This window comes from Loxodonta africana, chromosome 15 (assembly GCF_030014295.1).
Source record: "Loxodonta africana isolate mLoxAfr1 chromosome 15, mLoxAfr1.hap2, whole genome shotgun sequence".
NCBI classification, from domain to species: Eukaryota; Metazoa; Chordata; class Mammalia; order Proboscidea; family Elephantidae; genus Loxodonta; species Loxodonta africana.
Window position 1 is genome coordinate 55,938,435 of NC_087356.1, and position 21,662 is coordinate 55,960,096.

General features: G+C 37.9%; 1 protein-coding gene across 3 annotated transcripts in view; it reads left to right on the forward strand.

Annotated features, from left to right (window-relative positions):
- The window catches only part of ARHGAP32 (Rho GTPase activating protein 32), a 416,313-nt gene that overhangs the window by 214,754 nt on the left and 179,897 nt on the right, over window positions 1–21,662 (forward strand). For 2 of the 3 annotated variants that reach the window (XM_010597126.3, XM_064268864.1), the window contains exons 3-5: window positions 7,228–7,319; window positions 8,304–8,345; window positions 8,708–8,792. In XM_010597126.3, coding sequence (XP_010595428.2) covers window positions 7,228–7,319; window positions 8,304–8,345; window positions 8,708–8,792 — 219 coding nt within the window. The remainder of the gene's footprint in view (window positions 1–7,227; window positions 7,320–8,303; window positions 8,346–8,707; window positions 8,793–21,662) is intronic. The other variant, XM_023557053.2, reaches the window with a different exon arrangement.

Genomic DNA, 21,662 nt, shown 5'->3' on the forward strand with positions numbered 1-21,662 from the left:
GACTCATAGCGACCCTATAGGACAGAGTAGAACTGCCCCCATAGGGTTTCCAAGGAGCAGCTGGTGAATTCGAACTCCTGACCTTTTGGTTAGCAGCCAAGCTCTTAACGGCTGTACCATTATGGCTCCAAGGTTAAAAATCAAAAGAATGGAGGAAAAAAAAACCAAGTAAATATTAACTAAAAGAGAGAAGGAGTGACAATTTAATTAAGTGAAAATTAATTAAAAGAGATAAAGAAGAACATTATATAATGAGGAAAACCTGGTGGCAGAGTGGTTAAGAGCTACGGCTGCTAACCAAAAGGTTGGCAGTTCAAATCCAGCAGGTGCTCCTTGGAAACCATGTGAGGTAGTTCTACTCTGTCCTTTAGAGTCACTATGAGTCAGAATTAACTTGACGGCAATGTTCTTTTTTTTTTTTTTTAATTATATAATGGTAAAAGGGACAATACACCAAGAACCCAAAAAACCCAGTGCCAGACATAACAATTATAAATATCTATGCACCCAATGCCAGAGCTCCAAAATTTATAAAGCTAACTCTGACAGAACTATAGAGAAATAGTTCTACAATAATAGTAGGAGATTTCAATACACTATTTGCAGCAATGGACAGTACAGCTAGAAAGAAAATAAAGACATAGAAGATCTGAGTATCAGCCCACTGAACCCAACAGATATATATAGAAAACACCACCCAACAGAAGTACAGTACATATTCTTCTCTGATGCACTTGGAACGTTCTCCAAAATAGACCATATTCTAGGTCAGAAAACAAACCTCAGCAAATTTTAAATAGATTGACGTCATGCAAAGCATCATCTCTGCCCATGACAACTTGAAGCTAGAAATAACAGGAAAAATAAGGGAAAAAAGAAATTGTACATGTAAACTTAGTAACAGCACTAAAAATCTATTGGGTCTAAGAGAAACCAAAAGTGAAATTAAAACGTACTTGGAATTAAATGAAAACAAACACAACATAACAAAATCCTCTGGGACACAGCAAAGACAGTGTTAAGATGGAAATTCATAACAATAGATGCGTACATTAAAAAAAGAGAGCCAAAATCAATAATTTAACCTGACAATTTGAACAAATAGAAAACAAAGAGTGAAAGAAGACCAAAGCTACCAGAAGAAAAGAAATAAAGATCAGAGCAGAGATACATGAAATAGAAAACAGAAAAACAATAGAAAGAATCAGCAAACCTAGAAGTTGGTTCTTTGAAAGGATCAATAAAATGACAAACCATTGGCTAGACTGACAAGGGAAAAGACACCCAAATAATCAAAATAAGAAATGAAATTATAGATATTACAACAGATCCAAATGAAACTGAGGAAGTCGTAAGAGAATATTATAAAAACCTGGACTTCAGCAAATTTGAAAACCTAGAAGAAATGGACAGATTCCTATAGAAACAAACTACCTACCTAAACTACACAAACAGAGGTAGAAAATCTAAACAGATTCATAATAAAGGAAGAGATGGAAGATGTCATGGAAAAGTTCTAAAGTAAAAGCCCCGGACCAGATGGCTTATTAAGGAATTAAAAAAAAAAATTTTTTTTTTTTTTATTGTGCTTTAGGTGAAGGTTTACAGAGTCAAATAGTTTCCCGTTCAACAACTTGTACACAGAATATTCCAAGACATTGGTCCCAGTCCTCTCAATGTATCAGCCCTCTCTCCATTTCTGCCCTGGGTTCCCAGTTACCTTTCTTTTAGTTTTCCTACCCCTTCCTGCCTTCTCGTCTTTGCTTTTGGGCAGATTTTGCCCTTTTTGTTCTCATGTAAGTAACTGTTCTAAGGATCTTGTTCCTCTTGGGTGTTACTATTTATTTTATAGACTTGTCTATTGTTTCACTGAAAGGGGTTCTCTGGGAATGGCTTTGGTTCCATGTTAAAAGGGTGTCTTAGGTCCAGTTTTGGGAGTCCTCCAGTCTATCAGACTAGTAAGTCTGGTCTTTCTTGTGGATTTGAGTTTTGTTCAACATTTTTCTCCCGCTCTGTTTGGCACCCTCTATTGTGATCATCACGGTCAGAGCAGTTGGTAGTGGTAGCCAAGCACCATCTAGTTCTGGTCTTGGGGTCATGTAGACTGTGGTTCATGTGGTCCATTCGTCCTTTAGACTAATTGCTGCCTTGATTCACTGAGGAATTTTACTAGACATTCAGAGAAGAATTGACACCAATTCTATGCAAACTCTTTTAAATCATAGAAGAGGAAGGAATACTCCTAACTCATTCTGTGAAGCCAACATAACCCTGATACCGAAGCCAGGTAAAGACCGCCAAACAAGAATACTATACACCAATATCCCTCATGAAATACAGATGCAAAAATTTTTAACAAAATTATGTCAAAGAGAATTCAGCAACGTATTAGGAAAATGATACACCACAGTCAAGTGGGATTCATACCAGGAATGCAAGGATGGGTCAACATTAGAACATCAATTAATGTAATTCAGCATATTCATTAAACAAGGAAAAGAACCTCATGATCATCTCAATTGACGTAGAAAAAGTATTCGATAAAATCCAACACCCTTTCCTGATAAAAACTCTCAGCAAAATACAAATAGAAAGAAATTCCTCAACATAACTGAGGGCAAATATGAAAAACCAATAGTCACCATTCTCCTCGATGGAGAAAGAGTGAAAATGGGAACAAGGCAAGGATGCCCACTATCACCACTCTAATTTACTAATGCACTGGCAGTCCTAGCCAGAGCAATAAGCAAGGAAAGAAAAAGAGGATATCCAAAATAGGAAAGGAAGAAATAAAATTATCCGTTTGCAAATACCATAATCCTGTACATAAAAAAACCCCAAAGACTCCACAAGAAAGCTCTGGATCTAATAGAAGAATTCAACAATGTTGTGGAATACAAGATTAATAATAAAAAAAAAAAAGAATCAGCTTGATTCATATACACTAACGGAAGAAGATGAAAAGGAAATCAGGAAAATAATACCATTTATAATAGCCTCCCAAATTATAAAATACTTAGGAATAAACTAATCAGAGAAGTAAAAGACTTATACAATGAAAACTACAAAACACTAATAAAAAAACCCACTGCCGTCTTCAAGATACTAAAAAGACCTATTTAAATGGAAGGACATTCCCTGCTCATGAATTAAAAAAATTTAGTACTGTGAAAATGTCAGTACTATTCAGAATGATCTATGGATACAATTTAATCTCAATCTAAATTCTAACAACGTTGTTTACTGTAATGGCAAAAACTAATCACCAGCTTTATGTGGAAAGGAGTGAGGCCCCAAATAGCTGAATAAATATTGAACAAAAAGAACAAAGTAGGAGACCTCATACTTCCCAAACTTAAAACATACTGTACATCTGCAGTCATTAAAGCAGCCTGATATTGGTTCAGTGATAGGCACATAAACCAGTGGAATAGAAGAGAGAACCTTGAAAAAATCTGTCCATTTGTGGACAACTGACTTTTTTTGTTTGTTTTGAGTCAGTCTCTTTTTTTTTTAAATAATTTTTATTGTGCTTTAAGTGAAAGTTCACAAATCAAGTCAGTCTGTCACATATAAGCTTATATACACCTTACTCCATACTCCCACTTACTCTCCCCCTAATGAGTCAGCCCACTCCCTACTTCCAGTCTCTCCCTTCATGACAATTTTGCCAGTTTCTGTCCCTCTCTGCCCTCCTATCTCCCCTCCAGACAGGAGATGCCAACACAGTCTCGTGTCCACCTCATACAAGTAGCTCACTCTTCATCAGCATCTCTCTCTAACCCATTGTCCAGTCCCTTCCATGTCTAATGAGTTGTCTTCAGGAATGGTTCCTGTCCTGGGCCAACAGAAGGTTTGGGGACCATGACCGCAGGGATTCTTCTAGTCTCAGTCAGACCATTAAGTCTGGTCTTTTTATGAGAATTTAGGGTCTGCATCCCTGTTCCCCTGCTCCCTCAGGGGTTCTCTGTTGTGCTCCCTGTCAGGGCAGTCATCCGTTGTGGCCGGATACCATGTAGTTCTTCTGGTCTCAGGATGATGTTAAGTCTCTGGTTCATGGGGCCCTTTTTGTCTCTTGGGCTCATAGTTATTGTGTGACCTTGGTGTTCTTCATTCTCCTTTGATCCACGTGGGTTGAGACCAATTGATGCATCTTAGATGGTGTGGACAACTGATTTTTAACAATGGATCAAAGTCTATTCAGTGGGGAAGGAACAGTCTCTTACCAATGGTGCTGGTAAATTGGATAACCACACGGAGAAAAATGAAACAGGACCCATATCTCACACCATACACAAAAACTAACTCAAAATGAATCAAGGACCTAAATGTTCAAGCCAAAACCATAAAATTCTTGGAAGAAAACATATGGCCAAAACTATGGGATTTAAGTTATCTAGTGCTGCTGTAACAGAAATACCACAACTGGATGGCTTTAACAGTTTATTCTCACACAGTTTAGGAGGCTTTAAGTTCAAATTCAGAGTGCCAGCTCCAGGGGAAGGCTTTCTCTCTCTTGGCTCTGGAGGAAGGTACTTGTCATCAATCTGCCCCTGGTCTAGGAGCTTCCCAGCGCAGGGACCCCAGGTCTAAAGAACATGCTTGCTCCCAGCTCTTTCTTGGTGGTAGGAGATCCCTCTTCTCTCTGCTTGATTCTCTCTGTATATTTCAAAAGAGATGGACTCAAGACACAACTTAATCCTATAGTGGAGTCCTGCTTCATTAACATAACTGCCTCTAGTCCTGCCTTATGAACTTTATAGAGGTTAGGATTTACAGCATATAGGATAATCACATCAGATGACAAAATGGTGGACAACCACACAATACTGGGAATCGTGGTCTAGCCAAGTAGGCACACATTTTGGGGGGACTCAGTTCATTCTATAACAGGGACTTAGTTTTTTTTTTTATTTTTAAGGACAGATTATCTAATTCAACTACAAATGCAAGAGTAGCAGGTGACAAAATAGATAACTGGGACCTCCTAAAAATTAAATACTTATGCTCATCAAAAGCCACCCTACAGAGTGGAAAAAAATCTTGAGGAACAACATATCAGATACAGGTCTAATCTCTAAAATATATAGAAAACTTCAACTCAATAACAAAAAGATAAACAACCCAATTAAAAAATGGGCAAAGAATATGTACAGACACTTCACCAAAGAGGACATTCAAGTGGTCAACAAACACATGAAGAGACGTTCATGATCTTTAGCTATTAAAAAAAAAAAGAGAGATGCAAATTAAAACAACGGTGAGATATCACTTCACCCTTGCTAAAATGGCACTGATCACAAAAATAGAAAACAGCAAATGCTGGCGAGGATGTGGGAAGATTGGAACCCTTATCCACTGCTGTGGGACTGTAAAATGATATGGTACTTCATCAAAAAACTAGAAATAGAGCTACCTTATGACCCAGCAATCCCACTTCTAGGTATATAGCCTACAGGCCTAATACAAGTGACACGAGCAGATGTATGCTCACTGCTGCAGTCTTCACTATAGCAAAAAGGCAGCCCAAATGCCCATCAGTGGATGGATGGATGAGCAAAATGTGGCCCATACATACAGTGGAATACTATGCAGCCATGAAGATACTGATGAATACTCGAAACATAAGGTGGGGGAATCTGGAGGACATTATGCTGTGTGAAATAAGTTGATCAAAAAAGGACAAGTAGTGAATGCTCCTACTTTTATAAAAAGACAAAAATATGTAAACATACAGAAACCAACCTTCATTGATGGTTACCAGGGAGGAGTAGGTAGGGAGAGGGGAACTAACTCGTTGGACAGTAGACCCTTATTACTGCCACATCTTTCTTCTGCAGAGTGGCTGGTGGGTTTGAACCACTGACATTTTGGTTAGCAGCTGAGGACTTAACCACTGAGCCAGCAGGGCTCCTCCCTGATGATATACCAAGTGTTAATTCTTATCACTTTGTACACCGTTATCACATATCTTTGAAGAGTCATGGTTTTTAACATTGATCTAAACTGTCCTGGGTTTGTTTTTTTTTCCCCCAGTTAAAACGTTTTTTGGAGCCGTGGAGGCTTGATGATCCCCTGAAACTATTGCCCTGAGATAATCTTTACACTTGGAAGTGAAAATATTCCCTGAAGTCTTCTTTAAAGCAAACAGTAGTTAAGCTTAACCGATAGAGAATGTGTGCCTTGAGCATTGTGCCCTTTTAAGATCTATGTATATGGGATCAAATTGACAACAGCAACTTGAAAGATTAGATTAGGAACCTTAGGGGACAGTGAGTTTATGTTAATGGGGGAGGAACAGCTCAGAAAAGGAGGGTGAGAATGGTTGCAGAACTCAAAAAATGTAGTCTGTGTCACTGAATTGTTCGTGTAGAAACGGCTGAAGTAGTGTATGTTCTGCTCTGTATGTTCTCCACAACAACAAAACTACAATAAATTATCAAAAGAAAAAAGACATTTGAAAGTTCAGTTGAGCTTGTGATTCTCACCCGACTTTACCTGCTCATTCTATAGCATTCTCCCCTGTTGAGTCACCTGGCATTGCCTGTAATAATTCAGTTTTGGCCATAAGTCATGGGTAATGTAAATAAATTGTAGGTAGTGTGGCAGAAATTTGTGTTCTCTTTGTCCACAAGTGTTAAGAACCTTTCGATTTTCAGGTTTTTTGTTTTCTTTTTTTAATAAGGCAGTTGAATGTGCCAGTAATGTTGAAAATTGACCACTTTGGAAACTTTGGCAATCTAAGGAGTAAGTTGGAAGTATTACATATATGTCATTTTCAGATTTTGGTGTGAGAAATGCATGTTGTGATCTCCTAATTATGTTTATCTTACCATTTTAACCTTTTTAATCATTGTAACCAAGGTTAGCTTATTCCAGCAACTCCCATGATAGATTTTAGTTGATATTGAGGTACATGATATAATAGCTGACTTTGAAATTTGGTTATATAAGAGCATGAAAATTCTAATTTTGACAAAAAATTTTTCCATTAGACAGTAAAAGTTAAATATTTAAATTCCCCCGTTAACTTAGGTGACTGTTTTTTCTTATTCTTAAAAATGAAACTGAATTAAATTATAATTTTTAGAAGAGATTATTAAATCAAGATGCATTACTGTTGGTAGACAGTCACCAAAATCATTAAAATTAGCTATAGTTCACTTTTAAAAATTATTAATACTGAAGGACTAGTCATAAACCTTTTGTCTTTATTGTTTTTTTCAGGCAAGAGGGGCAGATGTTCCAGAGATTCCTGGAGACCTTGCTCTTAAGACATGCGGCGGTACAGCCAGTATGAAGGTTAAACATGTGAAAAAGTAAGTAGTAAGTTTACAGTAGGAGCCCTGGTGGCTCTGTGGTTAAGAGCCTGACTGCTGGCCAAAAGGTCAGCGGTTCAGGCCCACCTGCCGCTCCGTGGGACAAAGATGTGGCAGTCTGCTTCCCTAAAGATTATAGCCTTGGAAACCCTAAGGAACAGTTCTACTCTGTCCTGTCGGGTCGCTTTCAGTTGGAGTTGACTTGATGGCAACGGGTTTGGGTATGTTTGGGTTCATTTTGCAATGAGATTTAAATGAATTTCTTTAAGTGAGAACCAGTTCTTTACTTCTCTTGAAATTTTACTTAGATTCCTTTCGACATAGACTCTTAGTGACTGTACATTTAATGACGCCTTCAGGTCTTAAATTGGGACTCAACAAGTAGTGGATTAGGTCCACAGATTGTTTTCTTTGTCTAAAAATATGCTTTATTTTGTCCTTAAAACCATTATATGTCGTTATCTGTTAGTTTGCATTCTTTAACTGGAGTAATCCAAGCATGTCCTTCTTGGTTCCTTTAATGCAGGCTCTCATTCATTTAGAAAAATGAATTCTTCGTTGTTTGAGTTATGAGATTGCTGTATCTTAGCTTTTGTCGTTTAGAAACCTGAAATGGATACCAGTAGTTGACTCTTAAGTGAAACATCTGAAAGTATCTGTTTACGTTTTAACCAGAAATTCATCTTTTCACGAGATAGAGGGATAGCTAGGAGTCCATGGGTCTTGCAGATGGTTAACCTACTTGGTTGGCGTTCAGATTTACCCAGCGGTGCCTCGGAAGAAAGCCCTGATGATCTGCTTCTGAAAAGTCAGCCGTCATAAACCCTACAGAGCACAGTTCTACTCTGACACACATGGGGTTGTGATGATCAGAACTGATTTTAACGCACCTGGTCTGGTTTTTGGTTTTATTAGGGTTAGATAGCTATACTTCATTTGTAAGTAGGGAAAGGACAAGGATAAAAATGTTCCTTCTGCACCCAGATCCAACAACGCAGGACTGATGGGCTGTGACAACATTCACAGGTAAAATCCAGTTTTGTATCTTGTGGTGGGAATGCTACTCTGGCTAGTTGCTGGCTGTTCAGTTTCCATAACATTCACTGCAAGTATGGCTTAGCTATGGGCTTTGGGCCGGGCCGAGGTTAGGAGAGCAAAGAGATGCTTTTATTTACTTATTTTTTGACCCGTGCACTAAATATAATTTTCATTTGCTTCAGTGTATCTCCGAAAGGATTTGTGTGAATTATGTGTGTTAGGCGCATGGGCTTATCCAGTGTTTTTGCTTGCATGAGATCCTGAAATCTGTTGTATTTTTCTCCTTAGACTTAGTAATTCTGACTATCCCAGTGTCTTCTTTCTTACTGACTTATTTTTCTGTACTTCAGGTTACCCTTCACCAAAGGTCACTTTCCGAAGATGGCTGAATGTGCACATTTCCACTATGAGAACGTTGAGTTCGGCAGCATACAGGTATATCTGAAATATTGTCCACATCTAGAATTAAGACATATAAAACTGGAAAGCAGTTTTTTCTGTTGATCTCTTTTTGGATAGAGTAAAAACTTTTATTCTCTTCTATTGACTCTTACTTGATGCCTGATGACTCCTGTTTCAAGTGGAAACAGTATAATAGAATCAGTGTATAAGCTCAGGATTCCTATCGAATTCCTAGACACACTTTGTCCCTATTTTATGTCATGAAGTATTCTAGTTGATACCTGACTTTTGTTTTATCGTAGTAGTGATAGATGAGTCAGAGTCAGGGGGTGGCGAGGAGTGGGCTGGGGTAGAAGGAGAAGTGCTAATAGAGTTAAAAAAAAATGCATATATATATATACACACACACACACACACACACATTATATATATATATACATGTATACATACACATTATACTCCTGTTGTTGTTGTTAGGTGCCATCAGGTCTGTTCCAGCTCATAGTGACCCTAAGTACAGCAGAATGAAACACCGCCGGGTCCTGCGCCATCGTCACAACTGTTGTTACGCTTGAGCCCTCTGCTGCTATCTGAGAATATAGAATGAGAATTTGCATGTGGTAGATTCAGGTGTTTTTATGCAGCATAGAGAGGTTCTCCACTTGCTGTCAGTCGCCCTAACGGCTGCTTCTCCAGAAGAAGAAAATGCATGGGAAGTAATTGATGTCATTGATGGTATGTCACAGTGGGCAACTTTTTGTGATTGTCATTCATAAACAAGTTAGATGAATTCGATCTAAAGGATTTATGAAAATGAAGAATATTTTATTTCAGATAATTTAACAATTTGAGTGTTCATTTAATATTTATAATGCTTGCCTACTGTGACATCAAATAAAGGACACTTTGTTTCTTTTACCCTTATATCCTTGAGGTTGCAGTTATAATGACGAATTTGTTAGCTCAGTTATAGCCGTTTAAGGAAACAAGTGAGTGCATTTTTCCTTCTCTGTTAAGTGTTTTGATTTATCTACTTCGTGATTTAGTTTACACAGGTTATAATCTGGGAAACTTATTTTCTAGTTATTTTACTTTGCTTGTGTGTGTTTTTTTTTTTTTTAATTGTGCTTTAGATGGAAGTTTATAGCCCAAGTTAGTTTCTCATGCAAAAATTTATACACACATTGTAATGTGACCCTAGTTGCTCTCTCTATAATGTAATGTGACCCTAGTTGCTCTCTCTATAATGTGACAGCACACTCCTCCTTTCCACTCGGATTTCCTGTGTCCATTCAACCAACTCCTGTCCCTTTCCGCCTTTTCACCTTGCCACCAGGCAGGAGCTGTCCATTTAGTCTTGTATATTTACTTGTTTTTTTCATCTTCAGATGGTTGAATGAGCTTTTTTGGAGGCAGTAAACATCGTGAGGAGTTTTAGTGCACATCATGAAAAGGAATCTGAGGCTAAAGATCTAAAATCAGATAGGAAAACTATTTAAGATTTTGATGCTATGTAATAGGCAGAAATGCTCTGGGTGATTTTTTTTTAAATATTATTAATGGTGTAAGCATTGTTTATGGAATAAAGTACTGGCCTTTGTTATGAAATGTAGATTCTAATTTCCTTTCTGCTTCTAAGGAAATTTGTGATGTTGGGCGAATAGCTCAGTGTCTTAGGGTTTCAGCTGCACCTTCCCACCACGCTGTAGAATTTCCATCCTGTGTTGGTTATTCTGTTTGGCACACCCCACCCCAGAACACTTTCTCCGTTGAGTTCTACAGTGCCCTCTCTTCTGTGTCTTGGGAGGCTGACATAAACCACGCTTCCCAGAGCCCCTTGTCTCCTGCTCCTCCTGGTTGGGCTCAGCCAGTGTCAGATACCATCTGGAGGGAAACTGGTTTCTGTTAGCCAAGTTGTGCAGTAGAAGAACTGCCTCACTGGTCCTGGGAGTAACAAAAACTTGCCTTGACTTATGTATTTATGTTTTTCGCTTGGGTTGCTGTTTCACCAGGGCTCCTACTTTGAAGCTGTCTACGATTTTTTTTTTTTTTTAATTCAGAAAAATAATCTTCGGGACTTCAATTATGAAATGAAAATAATTATTTTAATTCTGTATGCTAGAAATTCTGATTATTAAGTTTATTTAGACTAGAAGACACAGTTGCTTATGAAACAACTTAGAAACAAATAATTTGAATCAGTAATATTATGACTATATAACATAAAAGGATATTTTTTTGATGTCCGCTTCGGATTCCTGCCTTGTATATCCAAACTGATGTCCCTGCATTTTCATTTGGAAGTTTAATAAGCATCTTAAACTTAACATGCCCAGAATAATCTCCTTTCAGATGTGCTTCTCCTGCTGTCTTCCTTATTTTGGGAAATAACAACTCTACCCTTTCAGTTACTGAGGCTACCAGTAACCGTCTGTCCCTGCTCATGTTCAATCCATCAGCCAATTTCTTGACTCTGCCTTGAAAATATATCCAGTACCTGACCATACCTACCAACTTCTCTGCTGTACTTTGACCTAAACCATTGTCATTTGGGGGGAATATTTCAGTAGCTTTCTACAGTCAGCATAGCAGCAAGACTGATGATTTTCAGATGTAAGTCAGATCATGTCACTTTTTCACAACCTTCCAATTACTTCTCATCTTATTCATAGTACAAACTATATTCCTTAAAATGTCCTAAAGGAATTTACAGGATCTACCGTCAAGGCTGGAAACCCTGGCGGTGTAGTGGTTAAGTGCTACGGCTGCTACCCAAGAGGTCAGCAGTTCGAACCCACCAGGCGCTCATTGGAAACTCTATGGGCCAGTTTTACTCTGTCCTATAGGGTCACTATGAGTTGGAATCAACTCGACGGCAGTGGGTTTGGTTTTTGGATACCATCGAGGCACCCTCACAGGTGCTGCCATGCTAGTCCTCTTCCACATGTTGCTGTAAAACAGCGTTGGGGGACACTTATGAAAATACCTTGTGGGGGTGGGGAGAGTGCAGGCGGCAAACACACGCAGAAGGCGTGTGTTATTTGTATAAAAATACGGTACGTATGTTTATTTATTAGGAAAAATAAAATGGAACGGATGGTAAACAGTCCTTTTATCCTAGATGTTAACTAGTTATTATATATCTTTTTAGAATTTTTTTAATTTATTGTTCCTTACAGTTGCAATATCTATTTTATTTTTTTAAGTTGTACTTCAGATGAAGGTTTATAGAACAAACTAGTTTCTCATTGAATAGTTAGTACGTATATTGTTTTATGACATCGTTAACAACCCCATGACATGTCAACACTCTCCCTTCTCAACCTTGGATTCCCTATTACCAGCTTTCCTGTTCCCTCCTGACTTCTAGTCCTTGCCACTGGGCTGGTGTGCCGCTTTAGTCTCGTTTTGTTTTATGGGACTGTCCAATCTTTGGCTGAAGGATGAACCTCAGGAGTGACTTCATTACTGAGCTGAAAGTGTGTCAGGGAGCCATACTCGCAGGGTTTCTCCAGTCTCTGTCAGGCCAACAAGTCTGGTCTTTCTTTTTGAGTTAGAATTTTGTTCTACATTTTTCTCCAGCTCTGTCCAGGACCCTCTATTATGATCCCTGTCAGAGTAGTCACTGGTGTTAGCCGGGTACCATCTAGTTGTACTGGACTCAGTCTGGTGGAGGCCGTGGTAGATGTGGTCCGTTAGTCCCTTGGAATAATCTTTCCTCTGTATCTTTACTTTTCTTCATTCTTCCTTCCTCCCAAAGGGTTGAGACCAGTGGAGTGTCCTAGATGGCTGCTCACAGGCCTTTAAGACCCCGGACACTACTCAACAAAGTAGAATATAGAACATTTTCTTTATAAACTATGTTATGACAATTGAGTTAGATATTTCCTGAGACCATGGCCCCCACAGCCCTCAGCCCAACAATTTGGTCACTCAGGGAGTTTTGATGTGCCTATGGAGTTTCAATGACCTTACCTTGAACAAGTTGTGCTGGCTTCCCCAGTATTGTGTACTGTCTTACCCTTCACCAAACTTACCACCTATCGTCTATTTAGCATTTTTCATCCCCACCCTTCCCCTCCCTCATAACCATCAAAGATTGTTTTCTTTTTGTGCATAAAACTTTTCATGAGTTTTTACAGTAATGGTCTTAGTTATCTAGTGCTGCCATAACAGAAATACCACAAGTGGATGGCTTTAACAAAGAGAAACTTATTTTCTCACAGTCTAGTAGGTTACAAGTCTAAATTCAGGGCGTCGGCTCCAGGGGAAGGCTTTCTCTCTTTGTCAGCCCTGGAGAAAGGTCCTTGTCCTCAATCTTTTCCTGGTCAAGGAGGCTCTCGGGCGCAGGGACCCCAAGTCCAAAGGATACGCTCTGTGCCTGGTGCTGCGCTCTTGGTGGTATGAGGTCCCCAACTCTCTGCTTGTTTCCTTTTTCTTTTATCTCTTGAAAGATAAAAGGTGGTGCAGGCCACACCCCAGGGAAACTCCCTTTACCTTGGATCAGGGAGGTGACCTAAGTGAGGGTGGTGTTAAAATCCTACCCTAATCCTCTCAACATAAAATTACAATCACAAAATGGCAGACAGCCATACAATACTGGGAATCATGGCCTAACCAAGTTGATCCACACATTTTTGGGGGGACATAATTCAGTTTATGACAGGTCTCATACAATATTTGGCCTTCTGTGATTGACTTATTTCACTCAGCATAAGGTCCGCCAGATCATCCATATTATGAGATCCTTCACAGATTCGTCATTGTTCTTTATCGTTGCATAATACCCCGTTGTGTGTATGTACCACAGTTTGATTATGCATTCATCTGTTGATGGGCATCTAGGTTGTTTCCATCTTTTTGCTATTGTGAACAACGCTGAATGAACATGGGTATGCATATGTCCATTTGCGTGACGATTCTTATTTTTCTAGAATATTTCTAGAATATTCCTAGGAGTGGGATTGCTGGATCATGTGGTATTTCTATTTCTAGCTTTCTAAGGAGGTGCCATATCATTCTCCAAAATGGTTGTATCATTTTGTATTTGTATCAGCTGTGCATAAGAGTTTTGATCTCCCAGCAGGCTCTCCAACATTTGTCATTTCCTGTTTTTTTGATCGTGCTGGTAAAGCTGGGGTGAGATGGTATCTCATTGTAGTTTCGATTTGCATTTCTTTAATGGCTAGTGATCACACACATTTCCTCATTTGTCTGTTGATTGCTTGAATGTCTTCTTTGGTGAAGTATCTGTTCATTTCCTTTGCCCATTTTTTAACGGGATTATTTATGGTTTTGTTGTAGAGGTTTTGAATTTTCTTGTAGATTTTAGAGATTAGACATTTGTCTGATTTGTAATAGCCAGAAATTTTTTACCACTCTGTAGGTTTTCCTTTTACTCTTTTGGTGAAGTCTTTTGATGAGTGTAGTGTTTAATATTTAGAAGATCCCAGTTATCTAGCTTATCTTCTGGAGGTTGTGTTGTCAGTTGTGGTTTGTGTCTTGTTAATGCTGTGTTTTAGGGCCTCTAGTGTTGATCCTGTTTTTTCTTCAGTGAACTTCACAGTTTTTGGCTTTATATTTAGATCTTTGATCCATTTGAGTTAGTTTTTGTATATGGTGTGAGGTGGGGGTCCTGTTTCATTTTTTTGCAGATGGACATCCAGTTTTGCCAACACCATTTGTTAAAAAGACTGTCCTTTCCCCATTTGATGGACTTTGGGCCCTTGTTGAAGATAAGGTGACCATAGGTGGATGGATTTACACCTGGGTTCTCAGTTTTGTTCCATCGATTAATGTATCTGTCATTGTACCAGTACCAGGCTGTTTTCACTACCATAGTTGTATAATAGGTTCTGAGGTCAGACAGTGTGAGTCCTCCTACTTTATTCTTCTTTGTCAATAGTGGTTTACTTATCTGGGACTTCTTCTCTTTCCATATAAAGTTAATGATTAGTTTTTCCACCTCTTTAAAGAATGTTGTTGGTATTTGGATCAGGATTGCATTGTATTTATAAATCACTTGGGGTAGAATTGAAATTTTCACAATGTTGAGTGTACCTTTTTTTTTTTTTTAGTGTACCTATCCATGAGAATGGTATGTTTTTCCATTTATGTAGATCTCTTTTGGTTTCTTGTAGTAATGTTTTGCAGTTTTCTTTGTATAGAACAGGTCTTTTACACCCTTGGTTAGATTTTTTCCTGTTTTATTTATTTGGGGGGGTGGTATTATAAATGGTACTGTTATCCTGATTTCCTTTTCATTGTTCTTTATTGGTGTATACGAATCCAACTGATTTTTGTATGTTTCTTGTATCCAGCTTCTCTGGTGAATCTTTCCATCAGTTCTAGTGGTTTTTTTTTGTGGAGTCTTTTGGGTTCTATGTATAGTATTGTATCATCCACAAAGAGTGATGGTTTAACTTCTTCATTACTAATTTGGATGCCTTTTATTTATTTTTGCTGCCGTATTGCTCTAGCTAGGTCTTCCAGCACAATGTTAAATAGGAGTGGTCATAATGGGCATCCTAGTCTTGTTCTTGTTCTCAAGAGGAATGTTTTCAGCCTCTTTCCATTAAGAATAATGTTGGCCATTGGTTTTGCATAGATGCCTTTTATTATGTTGAAAAATTTCCCTTCTATACCTATTTTATTGAGAGTTTTTATCAGGATTGGGTGTTGGACTTTGTCGAATGCCTTTTCTGCATCAATTGAGATGACCATGTGATTCTTTTCTTTCCTTTTACTTACGTGGTTGATTACATCGATTGGTTTTCTAATGTTGAACCTTCCTTGCATACCTGGTATGAGTCCTGCTTCGTCATGATGTGTTATTGTTTTGATATGATGCTGAATTCTGTTGGCTAGAATTTTGTTGAGAATTTTTGCATCTATATTCATGAGAGATATTGATCTGTAATTTTCTTTTTTTTGTGGTATCTTTGCCCGGTTTTCTGGAAACTCTGGTGGAGTAGTGGTTAAGTGCTATGGCTGCTAACCAAGAGGTTGGCAGTTCAAATCCACCGGGCGCGCCTTGGAAACCCTATGGGGCCTTTCTACTCTGTCCTATAGGGTCGCTGTGATTTGGAATTGACTCAGCAGCAGTGGGTTTGGTTTTTTGGTTTTGCCTGGTTTTAGTATCAGGGTTCTGCTGGCTTCATAGGATGAATTTGGAAGTATCGTTCCTTTTTCTGTGTTCTGAAATAGTTTGAGTAGTACTGGCATAAGCTTTTCTCTGAATGTTTAGTAGAATTCTCCAGTGAAGCCATCTGGGCCAGGGTTTTTTTTTTTTTCTTTCTTTTTTGGTGGGAGTTTTTCAATTACCTTTTGAATCTCTTCTCTTGTTATGGGTCTGTTCAGATTTTCAACATCATTTTGTATGAGTTTGGATAGGTAGTGTGTTTCTAGAAATTTGTCCATTTCCTCTAGGTTTTCAAATTTGTTGGAGTGTAGTTTTTCATAATAGTCTGTTACGATTCTTTTTATTTCAGTTGGGTCTGTTTTAATATCCCCCATTTCATTTCTTATTTGGGTTATTTGCGTCCTCTCTTGTTTTTCTTTTGTCACTTTCCCAGTGGTTTGTCAATTTTGTTGATCCTTCAAAGAACCAATTTTTAGTTTTGTTGATGTAGATTTTTTTACATGTATTTATGAAATGAAGCCCTGGGGGCACAATGGTTAAGAACTTGGCTGGTAGCCAAAAGGTCAACAGTTCAAATCCACCAGCCTTTCCTTGGAAACCCTATGGGGCAGTTTTACTCTGTCTTATATGGTTGCTATGAATTGGAACCAACCTGACGGCACCTAACAACAACAACAACAATACAACATTTATAAAATATGTAGTAGTAACTTTGAATCGACTCGACGGCAGTGGGTTTGGTTTTTCTGGTTTACGTTTAGATATAGCTGTAATGATATCTGTTTATGCGTCCCTTCAAAAGTACGGAATGAATTTTACTATACATAATGCCTTGAAACTTGCTTTTTCCTTTGAAGTGTACCTTGGACATATTATGTCAGTTCAGTAATTTGGATTTACCTCATTCTTTTTCACAGCTACGTATTTATTTTTGATCGTGCCTTAATTTACTCAGTTCCCTATTGATGGACATGCCAAGTTTTTTTTGATCTGAATATATTCATTAAAGTAATTTATATAGGAGAATTCGCTTGGTCAGTGGATATGTACATATAATATGTTAACAGTTGTTGCTAAGCTATTCTTTGAAATATGTTATTTTCCTCAGTGGCCAATGTGAATACCTTTTCATTGCATCCTTGCATGTGGCAAGTACAAATCATACCAAATTTCTCTATCTTCTTAACTGTACTTTTGCCAGTCTGGAAATACATACAAATACATACACATTTAATGTGTAGTAAAGGTTACCATTTTTGGATCTATTGGAGAAGATGGATTAGATACTACATGTTGATTTACTGACCATCCACTTGGAAAAAAAAAAGGTGGATCTTTGCCTCAAAAGGACCTTATAAGTTAAGTTCTTTAATCTTCTGTTTAAAGAGACGGGCATTTGAGCAATGCAATGACTTGTCAAGGGCCGCACAGATGGTAAATAGTAGAACCAGCACTTGAAACTACGCAATTTGTCTCTAAGCACCCACTGTTAACTATTGCAGTTTTCTGATGGCATCATTCTCCTACTCACCTCCAGATACACCTGTGTGTTGTGCATCCCATCTAATTAGTTGTGTAGTTCTTTCAAGACCCCCCGCTTTTGGTCTATTACTGTCCTTTAGCTTAGGTCTTCATTACCTCTGTTTCTGCTTGTGTTAGTTACTTACCGGTGCTGTAACACAGATACCACAAGTGGATGGCTTTAAAGAATAGCAGTTTATTTTCTTACAGTTCTGGAGGCTGAAAGTCCAAGTCAGGGTCTCAACCGTGTTGATTCCTTCCATTCTGGTAGTACTGTGCATTCCTTGGAATTCCTTGTCTTGTAGATGATCCTTACATGGCATCCGTTTTCCCCTGTATGTGCTGTTGTTGTTAGGTGCTGTCGAGTCAGCTCTGACTCACAGCGACCCTATGTACAACAGAATGAAACACTGCCTGGTCCTGCACCATCCTCACAATCATTGTTATGCTTGAGCCCACTGTTGCAGCCACTGTGTCAATCTATCTCGTTGAGGGTCTTCCTCTTTTTCTCTGACCCTGTACTTTACCAAGCATGATGTCCTTCTCTAGGAACTGATCTCTCCTGATAACATGTCCAGAGTATGTGAGATGTAATCTTGCCATCCTTGTGTCCAAGGAGCTTTCTGGTTATACTTCCTCCAAGACAGATTTTTCGTTCTTCTGGCAGCCCATGGTATATTTAGCATTCTTCACCAGTACCACAATTCAGAGGCATCAATTCTTAGGTCTTCCTTATTTAATTGTCCAGCTTTCACATGCATATGAGGCGATCTTGGTTTCGGTCAGGTACACCTTAGTCCTTAAAATGACATATTTGCTTTTTAACCCTTTAAAGAAGCCTTTTGTAAGCAGATTTGCCCAGTGCAGTATATTATTTGATTTCTTGACTGCTGCTTCCATGGGTGTTGATTGTGGATCTAAGTGAAATGAAATCCTTGACAACTTCGGTCTTTTCTCTGTTTATCATAATGTTGCTTATTGGTTCAGTTGTGAGGATTTTTGTTTTCTTTATGCTGAGATGTAATCTATTTTGAAGGCTGTGGTCTTTGATCTTGATCAGTCAGTGCTTCAAGTCTTCTTCACTTTGAGCAAGCAAGGTTGTGTCATCTGCATATTGTAGGTTGTTAATGAGTCTTCCTGCAATCCTGATGCAGTGAGGATTGGAGGATGACCTATGACGATGCCTATATGTGCATATCTCTGTATTTAATCTGCTCTTTTTATAACTCAGAGGCGACTAGGTTTAAGTATCCACCCTGTGCTAGCATGATTTGCACTGACTGATTGATTGCATTACATTAGATTGCACTGTGGGAAATGATTACACTACGTTAGATTACATTATGGAAGGTTATTACACTACATTAGATTACATCTACATGTATAAACTCAATGCTGTCAAATTGATTCCAAATCATAGAGACTCTATAGGGCAGAGTTGAATTGCCCCATAGGGTTCCAAAGGCTGTAATCTTACAGAAGCAGACTGTCACATCTTTTTCCTGTGGAGTGGATGGTGGGTTCGAATTGCCAACCTTTTAGTTAGCGGCACAGTGCTTTAACCACTGTGTCTCCAGGGGTTAGGATTCCAACATGTATTTTTGGGACACACAATTCAATCCATAATACTGCTCTATGGTAGTTTTATAACATACTCCTCTGTAACTTAGCCAAAAGTACAACTTCAGTAATTTCTTACTCTATGCAAAATTGTTTTTGGTCTTCTACTACCTGGTAGCAGAGTGGTTAAGAGCTCAGCTGCTAACCAGAAGGTTGGTAGTTTGAATCTACAAGCTACTCCTTGTAAACCGTACAGGGCAGTTCTGCTGTGTCCTATGGGATCACTATGAGTCAGAATCAACTCAGCTGCAATGGGTTCGGTTTTTGGTTACTACCTGGTAAATGAGATCTTCACATTTAGGATCTGTCAGATACTCTTCTAACATACTTTTTCTGCTTTCTTATTGTCACTTCTGTTTTACCACTACAGGATTGAACTATTCATTTGCTGAACAACTTATCTTTCCTTGTGTTTTGAAGGGTCGTCTGTGTTGTAGCATGGTATGTCAGTTGCTTTTATGGCTGAATAATATTCCATTGTATGTGTATGCCACATTACATATATCCATTCATCAGTTGATGGACATTTGAGTTGTTTCCACATTTTGCATTTTGATTATTATGAATAATGATGCTATGAACATTTGGGTACAAGTTTTTTTTTTTTTTTTTTTTGCATGTGTGGAGATATGTTTTCATTCTCTTGGGTACATATAAAAAAAAAAAAACATATGCAGGGGTATAATTGCTGGGTCATGTGAAAACTCTGTGTTTAACTTTTTGAAGTATTCCAAACTCTTTTCCAAAATGACGGCACCACTTTACATTCCAGCAGCAGTGTGTGAAGGTTCCAATTCCTCCACATCTTTGCCAACATTTGTTGTTATCCATTTTTGTGACTATAACCATCCTAGTGGGTATGAGGTGATAACTCATTGTGGTCTTGATTTGTACTTCCTGAGTGACTCATGATGCTGAGCATCTCTCTATGTGTTTATTGGAAATTTGTATATTTTCTTTGTAGAAATGCCTGTTCAAGTCCTTTGCCCGTTTTTAAGTTGGATTGTTTGTCTTTATGTATTGAGTTGTAGTAGTTCTTTGTATATTCTTGATGTAATATTTTCTGACATTCTATGGTTGTCTTTTCACGTTTTTGGTAGTATCCTTTGATGTAAAAACGTTCTTAATTTTGGTAAAATCCAATGTATTTTTTCTTTGGTTGCTGTTCTTTTGTCATTTCTGTATGAATTTAGGATTATCCTGGCCATTTCTATAAGAAAAGCAATTGGAATTTTGCTAGGGATTACCTTGAATCTGTAGATTAATTTGAAGAGTAGTATTGCCATCTTAACAATATTAGTCTTCCAGTCCATGAACGTGGAATATTTTCTACTGATTTAGCTTATCTTTATTTTTTTCCAATAATGTTTTGTAATTTTCAGTGAACAAGTCTTGCAATTCTTTGATAAAAGTATCTTATTTTTTATGTTGTTGTAAGCACTGTGTTTTTTAAATATCATTTATCACTATCTTTCGTTTCTTTTTACTTATTCTTTGGTATTTCTAAACAATTACAAACCCTCTGTGTGAGTGTATCTCACTTTTTACTTCTGCAGAACTCAGTACAGAGTCTTTCATTAGTAGGTACTCAGTAATACTTCTGACTGATATACACATCATGATGTTTCTTGACAGGTATGCTGGGGAGTCATTCATATTAACAGGTTATTGCGTATCTCCTGTGTTCCAGGCAGCGTACTGTATGTTGGAAATAGTAAAATATAAGACAACATTATTTCTTCTCTTAAATACTCATGTGGGGGAGACTAAAATATCAAAGGGTAGTTATAGTATAACCTAGTACAGATTAAAACCAAATATATTAGCTTGAGGTTAATTTCTGACATTTGTTCCTTTATTTGTATGTACATAGATACTTTCGACAAATATGAAGAAATTAACTCTGAGGAATCAGAAAAAGCTTAATACAGGAGCCAATAGTGGGTTGATATTTTAAAGGAGAGCAGTGTTTCCTTGATTAGAGAATGGGGTACCGTGAACAAAAGCCAAGTCCCAGAATGACTTGCGCTTTTACAATATTTGTGACATCATTAATTATAATGAAAAATTAGAAACCATCTAAATGTTCAGAAGTAAAGTGGGTTATATAAATTATGGACTATTCATACAGGGGATTGTACACAGTTGTTAAAAATCACGGAGAATATTTGCGACATGGAAAATGTTCATGTTATGTTGATAAATTTAAAAGAGCAAAATACCTTTTCTGTTAAATACATATGTATACATACATAAATGGAACAAATTATAGGATAAAATAATAGGAGTTTGGAAAAAGTGCTTTGAAAATAGGTAGTCAGAAGAATGACTTTCATGTTGAAAGGTTAGCGTGAAGAAGTGTAATTTTTTAAATACATTTAAAACAGAATTCCTTCACCTTAAAGTACGGAGAAATTCTTAAAGTCATGATTTCCGCATTTTGCACTTGATCTTAGCCAAAAGGCCAAGAAGCAAAGTATTCCCCATTTTGAGAACAGAATAGGCACTGAGTCCCAGAGGATTCTCTTGTTTCTGATTTAATTTGTACCTAATGCAGTAATTCTCAAGGGAATGTATATTTTGGGGGTGAATTGGCAGTACGTCATAGCCTTTAGTTCATA